The sequence below is a fragment of the Columba livia genome, chromosome 1 (assembly GCF_036013475.1).
Source record: "Columba livia isolate bColLiv1 breed racing homer chromosome 1, bColLiv1.pat.W.v2, whole genome shotgun sequence".
In the NCBI taxonomy this organism is placed as follows: Eukaryota; Metazoa; Chordata; class Aves; order Columbiformes; family Columbidae; genus Columba; species Columba livia.
The window spans coordinates 13022645-13044156 of record NC_088602.1 but is presented as its reverse complement, the minus strand read 5'-3'; the positions used below and the strand labels follow the sequence as shown (position 1 = coordinate 13044156).

The 21512-nt window shown below is 41.7% G+C and overlaps 1 protein-coding gene and 1 long non-coding RNA gene across 3 annotated transcripts; one reads left to right on the top strand and one right to left on the bottom strand.

Moving 5' to 3' along the window:
* Nucleotides 1–982: 982 nt before the first annotated feature.
* On the bottom strand, nt 983–2764 carry LOC110360848 (uncharacterized). Its single transcript, XR_002417038.2, has 2 exons — nt 2416–2764; nt 983–1731 (listed from the first exon to the last, which is right to left on the bottom strand). It is a non-coding gene; the product is annotated as an uncharacterized LOC110360848 (long non-coding RNA).
* A 46-nt stretch (nt 2765–2810) lies between these two features.
* On the top strand, nt 2811–20862 carry CWC15 (CWC15 spliceosome associated protein homolog). 2 transcript variants are annotated; one of them, XM_065041228.1, is made up of 7 exons: nt 2811–2927; nt 4727–4865; nt 6923–7035; nt 7983–8071; nt 8833–8943; nt 18551–18669; nt 19461–20862. In XM_065041228.1, exons 2-7 carry the CDS (start codon nt 4735–4737, stop codon nt 19588–19590), a joined length of 693 nt encoding a protein of 230 aa, XP_064897300.1. In that variant the 5' UTR covers nt 2811–2927; nt 4727–4734; the 3' UTR covers nt 19591–20862. The 2 variants fall into 2 exon arrangements, with proteins under 2 accessions (XP_064897300.1, XP_064897372.1); XM_065041300.1 differs by having other exon boundaries at nt 2860–3174.
* Nucleotides 20863–21512: the final 650 nt, after the last annotated feature.

The following is a 21512-nucleotide window of genomic DNA, read 5'->3' as shown; positions in this document are numbered from 1 at the left end:
GCAAAAGAACAACGAAGGGTACATCCCTGGTGCCAGTTCCTGTCTGCGAAGAGATCCAAGGCTTAGTGTGCCACAGGAAGAAATAAGTAATCAGCCTTGAGCTGCGCTGTGATTAGAGCAGGCATGGGAAGGGGGAAGACCTGGGATTTTGTCATTGTCTGCTTGCTTATGTTATCTGATGACATTTTAATGCATAATCCAGGAATTCCCACTTGCTGCCTGTACCACTGAACTTGACTGGTGCTCCATTGTACCTACAAGTTCTCTTTCTCAATGAACCTTTCAATCCCTTTCCTTACACTCAGCCAGTCTGCTTCAAAACCGTGGGGAGAACATCCCCAAACGCAAAAGCATCTCCACGTGCACAGTCAGCCCTGCTCGGGAACAGGCTCCAGGATGTGCCTGGGGGGACTGAGAGGCTGGTAGTGACATCCACAAATGCTGGACATGCCCTGAGAACAGTACTGGATGTAAGGTCTCAGAGCACTTGGGCTGAGGGATGTTTCTATTAGGTCCTGGTGAGAGCATGAAGCTAAACTTCTTAATTTAAGCCTAAACAAGTTCTATTTTAGGCAAAACTGCATCTTTAGAGAACTTGAAAACCAAATGTTGTGGACCTGTGGACGTTTGGTGCCTCTGCCGCAAGACCAAGTAGGGATTTTCAGGAGTCTGGACTCAAGCACCTCCACTCTGCCACTATCCTTCTTTGGTGCCCAAGTCTTCTAAGGAAACCAAATCTTTGAGCATAAAACACATCTGTAGCTATTTGTACTTCACTTCGATACACACAGGTTGTGGGAAGGGAAGCACCTTTGGGTTGTGGGAATAATTTTGGCCAAAGATACTGAGCCACTTTATTATTCAAAGAATCATTATACCTGTTCAGAGCAGAGATTGTGCTAGGTTTTTTAGCTCTCATCTTCAAATAATCCACCATGCAGAGAACGCTTGCCATTTACTCTTACCCAACAGCAGAACTCTCTTCAGTTTTTTAATTCTTTAATCAGGACTTGATACCTTTCGCCAGACAGACGGTAAAACTGAACAGCAGGCACTGCCCTCAGGACGTGTTACTGAGCAAACTACAACATTCTGCTGCACCAAGACAGTTAAATGAGCATAGTAGCTCCTCCTGATTTAAAGTCCACAGATTTACAATCTATGAATAACACCCACCATCACAAGGTGACGTGCTGATTTCAGGCTACTGTGACCTGCAGCCCAACAATACCAAATTCCCAACTACCCGGCTGGGAAGCCAGGCTCCTCTGCGAGGTTTGATCTTGTGTTTAAACTGCCTGTACTGGAATCAATCATAAACCCATTTCACAGGGTGCGCACCAAGGCTTGCAGACAAGAAAATGCAGCGGTCATTACTTGGTTACTGACAGGTGTAGGTCTTAGGAAACGACACTGTGATTATTATTACTATTTACCTGACTTCTTAGTAAAGCTTTACATTCATGACAAACTGCTTAAAATAATTGCTTTCTTTGTATGCCAAGGGCCCCCTTCTTCCCAGCGCTTTCTCTGACAACTCCCTGACCCAAATGGTGTGATTTACATTGTTGCTATAGCTCTCTGGAAAAAAATGTCTTTGGGGACCTCTTGTGGGCTCTCTTCTAAATTGCACGCTCAGGAAAAGGCCGTGTTAACCTGTAGATACATCGAAGAGCCTTTTGCTTCACATGCCCGCATGTGGATTTGCCGAAGTTTGATAAGAAGATGCATCTAAAAACAAAAACAGGGGAGAAACTACATTGTAAAAGGAGGAATTTAATGCCCGAGTGATGATCATTTACAGTTTGGCTTCTTTACAGAGACAGCAATGAATATACATAATGTAAATTTCGTTGTGAGGGGACTTGCTGACTGTGGTGCTCAAGCTAATGTTGCTAATGAAGCAAAGAAAATGACTGATGGGCACTCCTCCTTCCTCCACCTGCCTTGTTTTTGTCTTTTCCCCACGAGGATCCCAACCTTGTCTCCTTAACCCTTTCCCTCCTCCATGGCTGTTCCCTCATCATTCCAGTTCCCCCCCATTGACACCCAGGGTGAGCACTTTGAACTCACAGCATCACAGAATGTTTGGGGTTGGAAGGGACCTCTGGAGATCATCCAGTCCAACCCACCTGCTAAAGCAGGTTCACCAGAGCAGATCACACAGGAATGTGTCCAGGTGGGTTTGAATGTCTCCAGAGAAGGAGACTCCACAACCTCTCTGGGCAGCCCTTTCCAGTGCTCTGGCACCTCAAAGTTTTTAGCCATGAAATGCTGTTTCACATCACTCATACATCACACTTTTCCCAGACTCCTATGCCAAGCCAGCAGCCTCTGGGCAGGCTCCTCTGAGATACCCAACTTGCCAGTCTATTCATGAGCTCATTTATGAGAAAAGGCCTATCAGTGGCTCACCCCAGCAGGTTACAGCTATGGTTGTAGTGCGGCCCTCCCTCTCGGCCTGCCTCTGCCCCGGCTTCCCCTCACGGCACCAGGCCGAGCCCCGCGGCCTCCACAGCCCGCCGAGGGGGCCCTTCCCAGGCAGGAGCAGCACAGGACCACGGCCTGGTAGCACCTCAGGGCAAGTCCCTTCTCCAGGGCAACCGCGGGTCCGCAGGACGGGCGCCCCAAGCTCCCTGTTCCGAGCGGGACTCGCCCGGCCCCGCTCTGAGGAGGAGCAGAAAGAGGTCACCATTCCTACACAGGCAACAACGCTGTCACCGCACTCACTTCCGCCTCGGTAGCCATCATGGCGGACACGCCCCCCCCCTCACGTGACATTCTCTCCAACCCTCTCTATGGTAAGTCCTCCCTCGGCGGCGGCTTCCGTCGCGTCATCTATGTCTCCCGCGCGGTGCCTTGTGGGTGCTTGGCGGAATTATGGTGGCGGGGTAGGGCCTGGTTGCGCAGGGCCGGAGGCGGTTGCGGTGTGAGTACCGGGGAGGCGGTGGGTTCGTTTGATTGGGCTCGGCTGCAGTGAGTCCCCGGGGCAGGGGTTGTTGTGGGGTCCCTGCATGGGCCCTGTGGGGAGCGCTCCTGAGCAGAACAGCAGGGGCTGGCGGGTCGGGGTCCGGCGGGCAGGAGATGTGATGCCTCATGAAACGGTGCGGTCGTGTTGTATCTGATTCTTCAGCTGAACTCATAGACTCCCCTCGTTATATAGAATTAGCACAGGTGAGTTCTGAGAGCAGGTGGCTCTGGCAGAGCGTGTTCCTTCCTGAGCTGCCGCCGACTGGCTCAGTGTGACTGGAAAGGGTCAGCAGCCCTTGGTCAAGGGGCCCAGGCCGGTTATGCCTTAGTTACTGTCTCACTGCTTTTTAGAGATGTTCCTGCCCGTTAACTCTCTTCTGAGCAGCAGCTCAGTGGCAGTAATTGTGTGCTGCCTGATGGGATGTTATTTTCAGTGGCAAATCTGTGTTAGGATTTTAAGACTGAAGTCGTGTTTTGTGATCTCGTTAAAAATCAAACAATAGCAAATAGTGCAAGCAGAGCATAAATGACTTTTATTTGTGTATCGCAAAACCATATGGATCAATACAATTTTTTTTCTTCTGCTTTTTAATATTTTTTAAAATGTTTTCTTCTCATCCTTTAACATCCAGCCTTCTGGTTGGTAGGACCGCTGCCTTTGACTGGTGCCTTTATGTACCCCTGCAGATGTGTCTCTCTTACATCTTATATGTCTTTAGTCTGCGGTCAGTGGATGTATGTGTCTTGCTGAAGCAGGAATAAACATAGTTTCAAATACCAGATTTAAGATGGCCCAGTTGATCATACAGGGTATTTTTGGCATTGGTTGGCCAAATTGAACTCCTGGCACAGTGGTTTAGGATTGCAGGGTCTTCTGTCGGGCCGTGCTGAACGTGGTGTGTGCTGACAGGGTGTCTATGCGGCTGAGGCTGATCAGAGTCGTTTCACCCCTTTGCCGCAGAAGAATTGGTAGTAGTGACTTTGGGGATCAGCTGGTTCATTTTTAGGACGTGCTGGTGGTATGCCAGTTCCAGTAGTTTCTAAATGAGAGCTGGTGAAAACTTCTACATTTGCCTGAACTTCATTAATTGCGCTTAAATTATCTAAGGGTAGTGCTGTTGGCCTTGTGCTACCAGGGAAACAGTAACGCTAGCCCCTCTGACAGTTTTGGTGACCAGCAGGAGTGCTGCTCAGGCCGATCCCAAAGGATGGTGCTAATGGCAGGGATGTGGCTCTTCCTGAGGGTTGGGGCATTCACAGGGCATCATCTTCATCAGTATTTAATGATCAACACCACCCTAGGCATGCTGTGGTCTGTGTCAGCCGGCATTTCTGGTGATGATACCTAGATGCAGTTTGGGGAATAACAGAGGGGTCATTCCCAGTAGGCAGTCATTTCTGGCTGTTGTTTTTCAGGAGGGAAAAGAGTTTAGTTACAAGACTTGCCTTAAAGATAGGAGGTTGGCTCCTGGACACTTCTATTTACTTAATAAACGTCGTTTCACGTTCTTCTTAGGGTCTGTGTATTGTCTTTCAAACATGTTGGAAAAGACTTTCTATTAAAAATCTGAATAGGTTCTGTCAATTTTGTCAATAAAAAGCTCCTTAAATTTTGAGGATCATGTGGCAAGCAATAGCTGTTATTATGTAGTGGGACTTCTCATTGCTGCTACAGTTTCAGGAACAGCATAGCTTTTGGTGAATGTCTTTTGCTGTAAATTGTAGTAACAACTGTTTTTTATCCTTGATTCTGTAGTAGTTAAAATGACGACAGCAGCGAGGCCAACATTTGAACCTGCAAGAGGAGGAAGAGGGAAAGGTGAAGGAGACTTAAGTCAGCTATCCAAACAGTATTCCAGCAGAGACCTTCCTTCTCATACTAAAATCAAGTACAGGTTAGTATTGGGGTTTTTGGTCTTACTGCTAAACAGCCCGGGAATGATTTTTTTGTTGTGAGCAGGACTCTGAAATTTTTCACAATAGGTGTTCATGCGCTTGATGCTGAACAGGCACCGGAGATTGTGCAGCAGCATGGAATGAGTGTGCTGAAAGTGCAAGTCTCAAAAGCAGGCGTAAGAGATGAAATGCATTGCAAGTAATTGGAGAGGTTTCATTTTGTGGTATTTATTACTGCTTATGGAGACAAAGCATTTCAGCGCAGTGCAAAGAAAATCAGTGAGAACAGTAGGAGATGACTGAGCTGTTGAACGTTGCTGCCACTTGCAGAGCAGAATGGGATAAGAAGTGTGAAGCTGAACATGTCTTAAAAGCAGAAAACCATGTCATTCATTTGGCAAAGGACCACTGGGGGAGGGCATCGAGAGGAGGCAGGAAAATCATGGAATAGCACTCAGGCAGTAATACGTATTGGAACAGCTGATGTTAAACACTGCAAGTGGCTTTTGCAGGTCATGGGGGAATAAATTGCTTTAATCAGTGTGAAAGATAATGGGATCTTATAAATATTTTTCTCTGTTTGAAATGCATAGTTAATGTGCATTATTCTGTTGAAAGATGAACTGAAATCTGGAGTCAATATGATGTAGATACCCAGAATTTAAATGAAATGTGTCAGCCTAGAAATGCTTTTTCATCTAGCTGATGTTACTCATGCTAGTGAAATTACTGTTAAGGTTTTACATTTGCAGGTTTTTGTGCAGGTGTTTAGCTTTTCGTCTCCTCCCTCCTGCCCCTTTGGTTTTGAAGAATACGTCTGGATAAGGGAGTTGGAGTGCTTTGGAAAATACCAAAATCAACAGCACAAAAAGTGTCATCAAATGCATTTTGTTATTATGGGGAAAAATTGCTAGTGGTTTGTTTCCTTAAACACAAAGGGGTTTGGAACACCAGTCTGTCGCTTTGAAAGAAATGTGTAGGGACAAATATGTACAGAAATATAAAACATATGTTTTAACAAATCCCTCTATGTGTGTGTGAGAGCAGGATGGAGGGGGCATTAAGTGTCTTCTGTTCTTTCTCCCAAATACCTAATACAAAGTTGTCTTTGTTAAACTGCCAAGGCTGCATCATTGCAGGAAAAGTTCAGTGTTTCGGTCCCACTCTTGTTTGCTTGACTGACACAGGGTTTGGGAAGGTTTTGCAGCTATATCAGGGATTCCAAGTTCAGGTTTTTAATTACAAAAGCAAATTAAATACTCCATCATAAAGATAGTCTGTGCACACAATGTTTATAATGGCTCAAGTCTGTGTTTCTTCCAGACACTCTTGTTTCCAGCACTGGGTTCACAGAAAGGTGAAGGGAACTGCTGCTTGTTTTTATTAGTTAGTTCTTTCCAAGATTTTCACAGAAAATTCAGTGGTCTATAGGTGGAATTTAGGATGATTCAAATGTAAATAGCCTGTTACTTTCGGCCAGCATGTGTTATATAAAAGAGGGAAAAAGTTGCATTTGCAATATGTTTCACTAATACTAGTGTTTTGCTTGTTCTCTAATTTTTTTTATGATCATGGGATATAATCTTTCATATCTCTTGGAGGGGAAAAGGCTTATGAAAAGTGTGTTCTAGTCTAGGTCTTATCTATAAGGCTTAGAGACTATCTACAGCAGCAGCTTGGGATGGTAAAATGGCAAGTTGACTGTCATGCTGGTGAATGTCTGCTAGGGCGCTGGGCTTGGACTGGTGGAAGAGATTGAGATGTAGCTACAAGAGACGTAGCCATCCTGGTTTTGCAGGAATTTATGTAGGGTCTTTAACTCATTTGAGAGTCACTGGAACCAGCATGTGTGTGGCATTTTGTGCCTGCATGTCTGTAATGCACGCAGAGAAAGGAGCTGATGGCAAGAATAAAGAAACATATGTCTACGTGGTAGCCAGTTTTTATTCTTTAAACTTACTTCTTCACTCCAGGATTTATTGACCTCCTTCAGAAAATTGCTCCCAGCTGCAGATTATCAACTTCAGCTTTTCTTTCCCCCGTTATGCTGTTTCAGGCAGGCGACTCAGGATGCTCCTGAAGAGGTGCGTAACCGTGATTTCAGAAGGGAGCTGGAGGAGAGAGAACGGGTCGCTGCAAGAGAAAAGAACAGAGACAGACCAACCAGAGGTAAAAACAAAGAAACAAAAAATCTTCATACATTTGTGTGGCACTATTCTTAAACAAAACTCAGTGTTGTAGGAAGTTTGCGGGTTGCAGACAGCATGTCATGAGAGGAGAATTCAGGGTGTTGGTCTGATAGCTCAGAGCTGTTGACCTGCAAGGGAATGTCCGCTGGCTTTCATGCTGGCTTCGTGCTAGCAAAAAATCTAGGCCAGCTAGTAGAAGAGCGTAGGCCATCACGCAGGCAGCTGATACGGTGTGATTGTAATGAATTGGCAATGAGTGTGTGCAGCCAATAAAGGGCTTGGACAGGCGAGACAGAGAGGAGAAGGGGAATGACTCATCTTCTAGTGTTGCAGCACCGCTGTAGCAATAAATCCATTTTTTAAAGTAAGCAATTCTGTTCAGGTATGGTGAAGTGAAAACTAAAATGAATCAGAGGCGTGGTTTTTGAGAAATAGTAATTTATAATATTAAGCTTGACAGAATTTAGGTACTTTAGGTTTAGGTATGAAATGTGCAGAAGTACTGGGTGCTTCCAAGTTCACAGACAAAAGCAGATGTGATTTGGACCAAACTGGAAAACAGTAATGCTCTGGAGTGGTCTCTGATGTGAACCCTCCAATTGGGTATAAAGGATAAGGATATTTCTCCACAGCTTTTTCTTCTGTTGTTCTATCTTCTTGAAATAATGACTTCAAAATTCTTTTGGAGGTCAAATTGTAAGTTTGGGGATGTTATTGCATCCCTTGAGGATACCTGCAAGGGAGAAATTAGCATGGGCATTAAGACTGACAAGTGAGGAAAAAGTAAACATAAGCTTGTATCTCTTGCTCTAATGCAATCTTTGTGAAGATTTTTGCTTTCTGACATTAGATGTTGTTAAATGAAGTGATTTAATCACTTGTTTGTTTGTGGGTTTTTGTTTGGTTTTTTTTAATGTTATGCTGTAGAACACACAACATCATCATCTGTGTCTAAGAAGCCTCGGCTAGACCAGATTCCTGCAGCAAATCTTGATGCAGACGATCCGCTTACTGACGTATGTATCTCTTTTCTGTTTTCTTTCATTTTCCTGCCCTCAGGATTTGCTGTTAATAGAATATTTACTTTTAGATTGGCTAAAGTTTTAAGACAGGTTCTGACATATCTTCCACTTACAGTTATTGCGCTACGGTGGAAGTGCAGAGTGGTTCAGAGGATTCCAGTCAATGCTGTAGTGGTGTTCTTGGAAAGCACAGAAAAACTAGGGAGCTGGAAATACCACTTAAAGTATGGGGAACGGGTGACTTTTTAGACTTGGTCAACTACTGGGTTAGTTAGAATTCCCCTAGGGTAGAACTGTTGAGATACATTGACTGTCTGCATGAGCAATGGATTCTTGCTCTTGGCTTCTCTCCTCATGCTGACATCTATGAATTAGGTCCAGGGCTTGACAGTAAGCTGAGGCTTTTTTAATCCTGTTATATTTGGTCCCAACAATATTGTATGGGATATTTGGTCACACTGTTGTAACTGCTTATGTTGCAGTGCTTAGAGAGTTATTGAGGACAGTCCTCAACTACCTAGCATTTGGGTTATCAAAAATGTATTGTAGTCATCGAAAAAGCACAAACATATTTTTGTCTTGACTTTACTGTACAAGAGCAAATATACCATTTGTATTGTATTTGCTGCTCCTGCAAGCACCCAGGTACTTCACAAATCACCAGCAGCAAACTGCAGCCTTAGCTGGGCTGACCTGGGCTGGTTTTATTACATGAAATGAACGAGCTGCTTCTTGTTTCTGTTTGTTGCTATTAGGAAGATGATGAAGATGAGGACTTGGAAGACAGTGATGATGATGACACTGCAGCTCTTCTGGCTGAGCTGGAAAAAATCAAGAAAGAACGAGCTGAGGAACAGGCTCGAAAGGTAAAATCTCACCTATTCAAGAGTATCTGGGTTTTTTTTTTTTGCAGACTGATGTTTATTAAAGCTGGTGTGCCTTAAGCACTTAGGTTGAGTGAGAGCTGGTAAACACAGTAAGTGCCCTTCAAAACTCTTCTCAAGTAGTCTGATGGATTGGTTCTTCTGTCTAATAATTGTTGTGAATACTTTTTTTCTTCAGTAGACATACTTATTTTACTCTCTAAAACATTTTATTTGCTTTTCCAACACTTTGTAGAGTCATTTAGTCAAGGTAATCTTGCTTTTCATACGCAAGTCCTTCTCTGAAAACAGCTGTCATACCAAACTATATAGTGGCATTAGTGAGCTACATACTCTCCAGTGTAATTTCATTTGTTAACTAGCTTTTATGAAAAAAAAAAATATATATTTATGAAATAAAAATGTGTGTGCTTTTTGATGCTTTTGCATATGGCTGCAAGTTTTATACAGTACTTGTTCTTTCACAGTGTTGGTGCTGTGTTGCTTTGGCAAGGAGCAACAGTTGTAACTGTAAGACGAGAACTGTTTTCATTATACATGGGTGAGGTTTTTGAAAATTGCCTCCACAAAAGTTAATAAGACAGCAGTGTTTTCAGAACTTGAGAAGTCAATGTGCACGTAGCCTTCATACCTCCTTCTACTCTCTATCTTTACAGATAGAAACATTGTGGGGAGGGAAGTCTCTGTAGTTAGAGACTGTTTTCCCATGAGCGGGATCAAATCCTGTGCTATTGGCTCCCACCCCTCCTTGGTGTAAGAGATTGTTGGGATGGAGCGCATTAGCAAAATCCCTGATTGATGAACGGACTTCTAGGGGCCGTTTCCCGGAATAGTCCTTGTTGTCAAACTGGTCAGGACTTAGGATGAGCTGTGCTGGGTCTAACATTGTGTTGCCACAGACTGCAGAGTCCAGGTATTTAGTCTGCATGACTGAAACGCCCTGCCTCTTGTGGTGTGGCAGAAGTGGTGAATATGTGCAGAACTCCCTCCTCTGCTTTTACTGTGTTCTTTTTTTGAGTAGGGCTTAAATAACTTTACTGCTTTTGAAAAATGTTGCATATTTCAGTTTGAGTAGTGTTTTAAGTTTTGTATGTTGTAGATGTAGATCCTACATCAGTGTAAACAAAGCAACAAACAAAACCAGCCAAAACCAACCAACCAACAAAATCCACCAAAACCCAACCTTTATATAAGGTAATCTGAGGAGTCTTTGCTGCTGTTACAGTTTACTGGTGTGGTGCCTCTGCACTACTCCTAACCTCTATCATAGCTTAACACACATGCCTATGGTATTGTGTTTTTCACAAATGCTCTCCAGCAGACTTAGCTGGGAGTGAACAGGATGTAGCATCTAGCAGGCACTAGGAACAGCTGTAGGAAACAGCTGTAGCTGTTTTAAATGCTGTAGGAAACTACGTAGTGCTTGACTACTCTTGGCTAACAATGTAGACATTTACTTTTAGAATCAACAAGGCCTGTAAAACCAGTGAGCTCTGCAATTCTGGAGTTAGTTACTTTGGAAGGCTGTGCCATTCTGCATTGGTGCAGAAATTGTGCTGTAGGAGACTGTTGATACTTGATTCTCCATCTTACCTATGAGTAGTAGTTCGTGTTGAAGTGTGTCTGAAAGTGTCTCTCAGATATCTTTATCTAGACATTTGAAGCACATCACACAGCAATGAAATTGTGTTCTGCAGTAATAACATGTTGAAAATGACTTTAAAATGCTGGCAACAATTCTTTTGTTTATTCCTGTGCAAAATGTGCTGAACTACAAATTAAGGGTAGCAACGTGTAGGGAAGACTTCAGCTGTTCTTGCACAGTGCTTGAAATGAAAGCTTTGATCTGTTTGGATTTTTCACTTTGCCTGATAGTGGAAATTATACATCCAGGTTAAACAGCATAACTTGTCACATTTCAGTGTAGAAAACTGACATTTGGAAAATAATGGCAATGAATTTCAGCTCAGACAACCAAGTACATGCTTCTCTGTTGGTTTGTAGAAACCAGGAATGTCACAATCTCTGTTAAGTGCTTATTTTGTCACTAGAGGGTGCTAAAAGCTATCAAGTATTTAGCATCTCACTTGTTTTATTTTGCTGTCTATTAACTGGTATTATTTTTTACCTTCATGGTTGTTCACTTTCCCCCAGAAGCAGGGTTTATTATGCTCAGTGCTATGTGCATACTGAATGCAGGCATGCACATTTGAAATGAATGCATTTGCTTCTTCCTAAAAGTAACTATTAGTTATTTATTTGCAACAGTGCACCTTATTGCACAGTCACCACCTACTCTGTTCATCCTTTCACTGGTTGGTGGCTGATCGCTGCTCTTAAAAATTGCCATCTTCATTGATAGTGCGTTCTCTACAGGCACTTGAAATTCTATTTGCTTGGGTTTGAGAGTAGGAAACTAAGACTGTGTTGATGGAAAAAGTAAAAGCTTAGGTGGGACGCAGCCTTGGAAAACAGTTTTTGGGCATAAGAGTCTCCTTAGGAAAGATCTCTTATATGTGTTGTTCCAGGGGTGGTATCTGTTTAGATTATGACTTGTTTTACCTGGTTTAGAAATAAGGCCTTACTGGCAAAGCATTTTATAGCCATTTCATATAAATCCCTTGTCCCTTCACATATGTGGGATTTCATATGATTATGTATTGCAAACCGTAATTTAAACCTAATTTTGTAAGTGACCTTATGTTAATCATCCAGCTGACTTGAGATTGGCAGCTCGTGTAAAGTTGTAATTGTGGGGTCGCTATTTGTCCTAATCCCCATACAGGGATGGTTTATCGCTGGAACTCTGCTGTCCCCAGTAGGCAGCGCAGGTAAAACCCGGTGGCAAGGGAAGGGGACACTGCGGAGTGAGCGCCTGTTCACTCTTCTGCGCATTGTGCTCAGATCTCTTTGTTGTTACACAGGTAGATTAACATGTCTCTGTATCTTGGAACGTACCAGGGCCTTAACAAGGTGGAGTAAAATATAATAATATATCCCAAATTTGTGCCATGTGTACATTTTTTTTCCTGATACTTTAGTTACTTTGATTTATTAAAATGCTAGCTCATTTATTTCTGAGACTTCATTTAAACTGTATTGTTGTTAAGTGTTTTCACTCATCACTTCAGTGTCCAGTAATAAGTTCCCATGAAAGGAGGTCTTCTCCTTTTAAAATGCATTTCTGGTGAGACAACAGATAAAAACCAAAATATGAGAATCTCCTTTTTTCAGGTCATCATGCTCTCTGTTAATTTCCCTTATGTGGTAATACCAATTTCCACAGAAATCCTCTAAATCTGATTTTGACAAATGTTAGTAGTAAGAGGTTCTAACTTCCCTCACACTGATATTTCCCTGTAGCACATAGTTTGTCAACCAAATAAGCAATTGCTGTCAAAGCTGGTTAACTTCTCAAAATGCTTAAATTTCCTTGAAATTTCCTTTTTGTGTAGAAATGCACTATAATGATTTGTAGTACTAAATACTACTAATGATTTAAAAACTGATTGAGCATGGGAGACTTTCCTCATGCCCTGCACAATTTTAATCCCACAGGTTGTTTCTAGTAGACCCTAAGCTGAGCAGGAAATTTTAGTTTTGAAAGCCGTTTCTGTGCAATAATTCTGGGTCTGTCTGAAACTGTGCAAGTGCTTGCCCTGCTGTCTGTGTGAACTATCTATGGGTCTGTTTCATGGAAACATTTCCATGTTCCAAATTCAGCGTTACAATGCTCTTGGTTTTCCATTTTCAAGCACTTCCTTAAAAGGTAAATTGAAATAATTAAAACCAAACCTCAAACCAGTGAGCAGCTGAATGTATGTGTGCAGTTCCAGCAAAGCTATTTTAATATCCAGTCATTTTATGCTTATTTGAGAACTTACTTAAAAGTTCTTGGTTTGTTCTCTTACAGTTTTATCTCCCCAAGTATTTCTCTATAACTGAATATATGTTATTTTATCAATGGTCAAAATAGATCTTAACTCTGTCCTGTGTTTTAGCCATGTCTTAGACTTTCAAATACAACATTAGAAAATGAATCTCGATAGATATCAACCTTTTCACTTAAATTTTAAGGGTCTAACTAAAACTAGAATATCCAATCAGTGATTAGAAAGCATTTCAATAAAGAGGCAAAAGCAGATGGCAGAGTGTTTCTTCATTAAATATTTGAGAAATGCTAGCAATATTTAACCCTTGCCAAGAAGTAACGATAATGCCCCCTGCCTTGTGGGCAAAATGGCAACAAATCTGCGTATAGACACTACAGTTGTGATTACTTTGTGCTTTTATTTTTTGAAGTTCCAATCAGTTATTTGAATTGCTGTATTGCATTGAGTTAGTAATCTGCATAGGATCAAAGAACTGGGGTGGATCTCTGCGTTATTGAGTTTCCTTCCCTGCTGCTAAAGGCAGCGCTGTCATAGTTTGTCATTCAAAAATTACCATTTAAATAAGGTTATGTGGGTTTTTTTATTTTTTTTTTCAGCCTTCAATGAAATGTGGGTATTTCAGGTTTTGTTTTCAGCTACTCAACATCTTTAATAACTGAGCAGGATAACTTACTTTAAAACAATGGAATCGTTTCAGGAGTTTCAGCACTTTCTGTAAAAGTAATCTTGCTCTGTGCAAGGGCTAGGAATTATACTAAAAAAAAATAACCATGGTGACAATAATGTTTTTCTTTCCTTTGCGGTCAGAAACAAATATGCCAAGGGGCTGTTACTCTTAGAGCAAGATAAGGAACAATTGTTTAGTTAAGGTTAGCATAGTTTTGTCCACTTTTTTTGTTCCCCCCGCCAGCTGTGATGCCACATGGTGAGTGCAGTGGTCCAGCGAAGGCTTTGAGATCTGATTGACAGAGCAGCGTCTCCATCTGCTTCCTCGGGTACAGGGCTCCCTCTGCCACTCCTGCCTTATTCCTCACACCATAATATTCCTGTTCTCTTGCCTCTGCCTCTAACACAATGGTTACAACGTGCTTGAGGTCTGATGCATCTCTGCAGGTGGTTGGTGCAACGTGCTGCCGTTGAAAAGCACAGCGCTGCTGTCTAGTGATGAAATAATCTGTAGCCTGTTTTTTTGGCTCAAATGGCTCATGAAAAGAGTCATATACCCTGTGTTGCTGAACATTACTGAGGCATTATTTCAGAAAGGGTGGAGTGAATAAAGATATATTCTTCTCCCCCTTAGGCTTTTCTTCTGTTGTGGCTTTGTTGTATCCATAGTGTTTTAGCTTAATACGCCTTTGTTCCAGCACACAAAAGAACAATGTGGGCTCTGGAGCAACCCGAGCTGTTATTTTGCGAACAGCTGTGCTTGATCGTGCCTCAGAGGTGTGAAGCTCAGACAGCTTGGAAGGTTGTGTCTGGTCTGTTTGATTTGATACAAGCCATGCTCCATCGCCTGGAGCGTCCCGGCTTGCAGGGGAGGAGTGGGCAGTGGAAGATTTATGTGGAAAGTTCTGAAACATAATGAAAACCTTGTTTGGCTGGAAATGAGGGATTCTGCAGCTCTGGCCAAAATCGGTAACTTAGCTTAAGTGTAACTGTCAACTTTACACCACTGTGAGTTATGCCTAGTATTTTCTCCATGTCATGTCTGTAAGATACAAAATCTAATAAATTACCATTTTTTTATCGTTAATGTGTTCTTTGGGAGGTTTTACTGAAGCTAAATAACACAAAAAACTTCGACTAATCTTCAGAATTAGCCTACTTCTGAAAATTTGAAGAGAAATGTCACCTAATGTAGAATGACTGAATTCCATAAATAAATTACCACGCGGAGCAGATGTTCTTTGTGAAGTGACTAAACCTGGCAATGTGTTACTCAGCAGCTTGGTCCCCTGTTTGCTTTCAGCCCCTCATCTTTGATGACAAAGGTGAGCATTGCGGTTTGTTACTGCGTCCAGTTTGCTCTCTCTGCAAGTCTGAAAGACAGCAGAGTTCTGTTTCTGAACAGGGCAGAGAAGCAGCCGAGGGTCACACAAACAGCAGCTCTTACTGTGAACAGGGAAAATCAACCACCGAAAATAAGGTTCATGGATTCTTTCTGTTGCTGTTGTCAATATAAAAGAATGTTCGGCAGTTTCTGTTAGTGTTGCGTTCATAGTTGGTTTTAGTTACTTAATAGGTGCAAATAATTTGAAATTTCCAAGGTTGTCCCTACCATTAAAAGAAATTAAACGTAATTTTTGCTATCCTCCAGTCCTCTGGAATTGTAATTGACTTGAGTCAATGGAGTTTTTTTGCTACTGGTTCACAGTTTTAGAGAGAATCCAGATGAGCTTGGAATGCCAAGTTGTTGGGGTCCATGTGCAAGTTACATATCCCAGCTCGCATGGAGGTGCAGTCAGTAGAGCCTGGAGTGTGGCTGGGCCCTTGTCTGTGTAATTTAGCGTGAGCAGAAAAGCCATCTTGACTCCTTATCATACTCTTTAGATCTCTGCTGAGAAGTGAGCTCAGATGCTGACAAGCAGATACGTAGGTGTAGGTGTCTTAATCTGGTGCTAAATCCTGCTCTTAATCTTATACTACTGCTTGTAGTGTAACACTTCATAGAAGTGTTATTTCAATTTTGTTTGGTTTTATCTTATTTTTTTTTAATCACCACCTTTTAACACTTCAGCCTGATAATACTTTTTTTGTTATCAGAAAGCAAGCTATGTCAGGCTAATTGAGGTTTAAGGGTTGTGTAAAGCAGATAAAAGTTAGGATGATGCCTCACATGCCTTCTTAAAATCTTATTACAGGAAAACTAAATTTGTCTCTGTGTACTAAGAACACTGGAGTAGTTACTACTGTGTCCATATTTTTTATGATTCTTGATATTGGTTTTATTTTCTAATAGCAATTCAAATGACTAAGTGCTTTTCACTTCTCTACATGCATGGTAGAGAATGCTGGAACAATCAGCTTTTTAGGAGATGTTGAGATTAAATCTGAACCTGGGGACAAGCAGGGAAAAGAACTCTAATTCCCATCCCCCCCCAAAGATACTGACTGATTCCACTGGGCTCTTTAACATTGAATAAACACTTTGTGTGGAGTGTGTTTTAGTTCCGTATTTGTCAGTGGTGTGTGGATGCATTTTCACGCATCATAAAAAAAGCCAGCATAAGATATTTATGTGTGCCTCAGATAAAGTGGGGCACGATGCACAGGTTCAGTAACTTTGGGTCGTGGCCAAGGTTCCTGTCTTAGAACTCTGAGGGTAGGAGTGTGCCATGCTCTGCGTGTTGCCTTTAGCACAGTTCTCCTGGAGCTCAGCTCTAAAATGGAAAACTGTCTGTTCACACAGAGAGGACGTGGATGAAGTTCTCTCTACAGAAGCATTTGTCAAGAGGGGAGTATTTCTTGCAATGCTCTTACTAGTGCTCTCTTCTCTTGAGTATAGTCCAGTGTTAATTTTTTGGTTTGTAGCATTCTTACTTGCTTTTAAGATTTGTCCCAGACCTCTTGCTTTTTCAAAGTCTCACTTTTAATGAAGCATCGGACATTAAATTTGATGAGGCAGAGCCCGCTTGATATGGACAACACACAGAACGCTTCACTGCTTGCATCCTGTTGTAAATTTGCCTGATGGGCTTAAATAGAATCTGATCACCTCGTGGGAGGCACCTGAAAATCAATACTTCTTTTTTCTTGTACCAGTATTGTAGGTTTTGCTCAGTCTCAGATCAGCGCTTTGCATGCAGGTGCTGTACGTAGTCTGAGGGGTGCTTGACTTCTGATGGGAACACACGACACAGACCGCAGGAAATTGGATTTTGCTGCTACTGGCTCCTCCATGTTATAAGATGGTAAATCAGAGGTTGGCAGACTGTGAAGAATCAGCTGCGTACATTTCTTGTCTGTAATCCACAGAGGGAAGAAATGTAGAATTTGAATTTGTATTTCTAATATGGGAGAAATTGGTGTTCCATATAAAATACTTTTGCTCTCTCTGTTTCCTCATTCACTGGGGATGGTGATAACAACTGAAGTTGGAATGCAAATATTGGATTCAGAGCTGTGCTTGAAAATGCAAAACTTTAGTTTATTTGTGTTAATAACTTTTAACCACCGCAGTCTGCGTTGAAGCTCCATGGATACAGCGGCAAGGGCAAGTTTTGCCCATGCACGTGTTTTAATGAGGGCGTTACGGGGCTTGTCCTGAAGCCGTGCCATGCTTTTAAGCAATATGCCCTTTTGGGGAGTTTTTCCCCTCCCACTGGCAATTGATTGCAGCTGGTTCTAAATTTTATTTGTGAGAAGCAGTGCAATGGTAGGTGTTTTTTCATAAGTAAAACTCAGGTAGATTTTGAAAGGTAAAAATCTTTACCAGTGGTCCTACACCTACACCATTCATATGTATGTGAAGTTGGCATTGTTGCTAAGAGGGTTGAGGTGTTCTGTAGGAATATTTCACATACCTGATCAGTCCAGTTGAAAAACATCATAAATTGTAGATAGTTTTAGTAATCTTTCGCTTAGTATTGATTAAATGTTTGAAGCTAGAAAACTCTGGCTATCATCAGTGTTCCAGTTTAGCACTTAAAGATTGTAAAGGCTGTCACCAATAAGAACATTCCTTCTTTTGGGATCCCACAGCAGCCCTCAGCCATGAATTCATCTTCAGTTTGGAAAAAAAAGCCAACAACCTTGTGATCTCTTTGTCTTTAGTTTATATAGTTTTTAAAAGCCAGATTTTGACTCTCCTGCAGTGCTAATGAGGCTTCAGTGCATTTTTTAACCAGAGTGTCTTCAGACAATGCTTCAGCGTACAGGGAGCGGGAGACCTAATTAGTCACAGAAATTAAATATGGTTTTTTCCTTCTAGTACTTTCATCAAAGAGCAATCTTAGCAATATAATACATTTGAAAGGTTGTGGAAAACCATGATGATGTATAAATAATATTGCATATTCATTTTGAAGTCGGGGCACATTTAAGTCACTAAGTATATTAATACAGCTTGGAAGCGTGGGCAGTGAAGTCTCCTTTGTGTTGCTTGTAGTGCAGTGCTTCACTAAGGCTTGAGTTCCATGCTTTTGACAGTACAAGGAGAAGAGAATTTGTCTGATCACCGATACTGAAACTCTTAAATATTCTTATGACAACCTCTACTCAGTTTCATCCTAAATTTCTCAATGTTCTCTTTAACTGGTCCTTAGGGAAGCTGTAGTTGTAAAATCCAAGCAGATTGCTGGAGATGACAGAAAAGTTTCAACATGCTGTAAGGTTTTCCACCTAATAAATATTGTATGGTGTAGTCTCTTTTCAAGAGGATAAAGAAAATCTTTTAATCTGTATACAGTTTTTGATATAATAACTATGTAAATGGTAAAGCTAGAACTTAACTGAATGTTTGCTAGAACATCAGAGGTAAGTAGAGCAGATATGAATGTTGCTAGATTGACAGTTTATTAGCAATGTTAAGCTCTGCTTCTATCCTTATTCTACTCAAGTGTCAAATGCTCTGAAGTGTCTGAGCTAGGAATTAAAGCTCTGTCTGTGTGGGTGTTTGCAGCTAAAAAAATATGTATCTCTACCAACTAGATGAGAAAAGTGGCCCAGAAATTAATTTATCCATTTCTGGTTCTCAGGAACAAGAGCAAAAGGCTGAAGAAGAACGAATTCGGATGGAGAACATCCTGAGCGGTAACCCCCTGCTGAACCTCACCGGCCCCGCGCAGCCTCAGGCAAACTTCAAAGTGAAGAGGAGGTACCGTGCGATCTGTCCTGAGATACCCCCCTTGCTCCCCCGTGTCACTCAGTCTGAAAATGTCATCCCTGCCACTGGGTTTTATTTCCTTCCTTGGATCTTGTCACAAGCCATCAAACGTAGAATTGGGATATTCATGCACGTAGTGATTGTCTGAACAAATCATCCTTCTACTTTGTGCTGAAAAAGGAGATAGCGATGGAGAATTGTGCTTGTCTGACATTGTCAATAGTGATACAAAAAGTAACAGGACCAAAGTTCCTCAAGAAAATTGATGAAATCCTCCCATTTAAAATCTAGCTGGTTTGGTGTTTGTTTGAGGGGTTTTGGTTGGTTGGTTTATTTATTTGTTTGAGTTTGTTTTGTTTGTTTGTTGTTGGTTCGTTTTGGTTGTTTGTTTTGTTTTTTTGTTTCCGTGCAACTACAATTAATAAATAACAGCCTTCTTCTGAATACAATTTTTGTTTGCAGATATCCCACTTACTGTTGTGTTTATCAAAAGCAGGCTATTAGACTCAAGGGTTTTTCCTGCCCTGTTCAAATGGTCATTATTTTCTGTAAAGATAAATTAACCTTTAATCTACTGATACTCATCTCACTTCTCAGGAGTGTGTAGGAGGTGGCTTAGATTACAAAAATAGATCCTTTTTTCTTAAAGACTGAAATCAAATGATAATGACTATTTGTTCTTAGCACATGTAAACAGGAAGGCCCAACTTCATTTATATACTTTTGTAAATTACACCTAATTTTCATACAAACTTGCTGAAGCTAAAAATTTTTGGTTTCAGGTGGGATGATGATGTTGTCTTCAAGAATTGTGCCAAGGGGATAGACGAAACAAAAAAGGACAAAAGATTTGTGAATGATACTCTGCGATCAGAATTTCACAAGAAGTTCATGGAAAAATATATCAAGTAGTGCAGTTTTGTGTGTGGCAGTGCTGAAGGACTTGGAAGGCTGTGGCTGTTCCCTCCCTCTCTCTCAGAATTCACGGCTGAACACTTGGTCCTCAATTCCCAAATGCTTTTCCGAGATCATCAATAGCTTCATAATTAGTAATTGCTATGTATCTGGAGTTTTTATTCCTGCAGTATGGTTTTCTTTTCAGTTTTGATTAAATCAGTTTGTTTGAATGTTTTTCTGTTCATGTGCTTTTACTGGCCACCTTGTAAAGGGCAGAAGGGAGAAGTTGGTTTACAATAAATACTTCAAATTGTTTAAATTGCTCTCCAGATCAACCTGTATTTGTACTGAGGGTGGTTTGTAGCTTACACAACTTACAGAAATGTCAGTATTATCAAAGATGGGGAGCAGCTGAGTATGATAAGCAGTATCACAGAATTGACCAGATTGGAAAAGTCCTCAGAGATCTTCAAGTCCAACCCTTGGTCCAACTCCAGTCCATTGACCAGATCATGGCACTTAGTGCCATGTCCAGTCTCAATTTAAAAACCTCCAGGGACGGTGAGTCCACCACCTCCCTGGGCAGCCATTCCAATGCCTGACCACTCTCTCTGGAAACAATTTCTTTCTAATATCCAGCCTAAATTTCCCCTGGCAGAGTTGAAGCCCATGCCCCCTTGTCCTATTGCTGACTGCCTGGGAGAAGAGACCAATCCCCACCTGGCTATAATTTCCCTTCAGGTAGTTCTAGAGAGTGATGAGGTCACCTCTAAGCCTCCTCTTCTCCAGACTAAACAACCCCAGCTCCCTCAGCCTCTCCCCACAGGTTTTGCGTTCAAGTCCCTTCACCAGTCGTGTTGCTCTTCTCTGGACCCGCTCCAGCACTTCAATGTCTTTCCTGAACTGAGGGGCCCAGAACTGAACACAATACTCCAGGTGTGGCCTCCCCAATGCAGAGTACAGGGGAAGGATCACTGCCCTTGTCCTGCTGACCACGCTATTTTTGGTATGAACTGGAAAGAGCTATATTTCTGTCACAAACTGGACTTTCTCGTAATGGCTACTTAGAAACTGAGTTAATAATCTTCCTTTTTAGTTCCTTCTTGCTCTCAACCAAGTTGTGGTTTGGTGGGGTAGCTCCAAGTTCTTCACAGCCCTGCTCTCTGGGCTCTCTTGGCTCAGCGTCCCTGGGGTGACACCACTTAATACTTGGGGGAATGTTGAGAGGAAAATGCGCTGTGGAACTGTGGAGTTTTTTCCTCCTTAATAAACTGTGTCAGTGCTTGATCGTGTGTCCACCAGCCCAGTCTGTGTGTGTGACTCAAAGGTGCTGTCAGAAACTTCCCAGTGAGTGTTTTTATTAAACGAGCGATCTCCTCAAGATACTGTAGTTTACTTCTTAAATGTCCATTTTTACGCTTAATAGGACAATATAAAATACAAATGACTGAAGAAAATCTCAGTTGTGAAGGAAATTTTTTTCCGAGAGCTTTGTCAAGTGTTGGGTTGGGTATGAACCTAACACTTGCAAAATGTAGGAGTTTCTACCTAGGCGGCTACACTGGCAGAACGCAGAGGTGTTTATGTAAAATTCGTACCCTTTTCCTTGCCTATGTTATGTTCATTCTTACAGACACAGTTTCATGGTAATATTATTATTGTCAAGCTCTTAATTTGAAAATATATATGGTTTTCTTTTTAAGAAAGTAAATGTAGAGCACAATGTTTTAGATTTCTGTGGGGCATGACTCTAGTATCCCGAAAAGCTTTTATTAGCTTTAGCTGTGTTTTCCACCCTTTCATTAAGCTATGCGTAGTGTACTGATGCCAGCAGCTAATACCCATATTTACTCAGAAGCGAGATTTCCAACATGCTTGAAGTCATGTGAGCTCCTACAGCTCCTGGAGGAATATGTGTTTGTGTTACTTCTGCGACC

What these genes read in the sequence shown, in the direction of transcription:
- CWC15 (XM_065041228.1), top strand. Translation starts at nt 4,735, where the DNA reads ATGACGACAGCAGCGAGGCCAACATTTGAACCTGCAAGAGGAGGAAGA. An exon ending in CATACTAAAATCAAGTACAG is followed by an intron (nt 4,866 to 6,922) that starts GTTAGTATTGGG and finishes ATGCTGTTTCAG; the next exon opens with GCAGGCGACTCAGGATGCTC. An exon ending in CAGACGATCCGCTTACTGAC is followed by an intron (nt 8,072 to 8,832) that starts GTATGTATCTCT and finishes TGTTGCTATTAG; the next exon opens with GAAGATGATGAAGATGAGGA.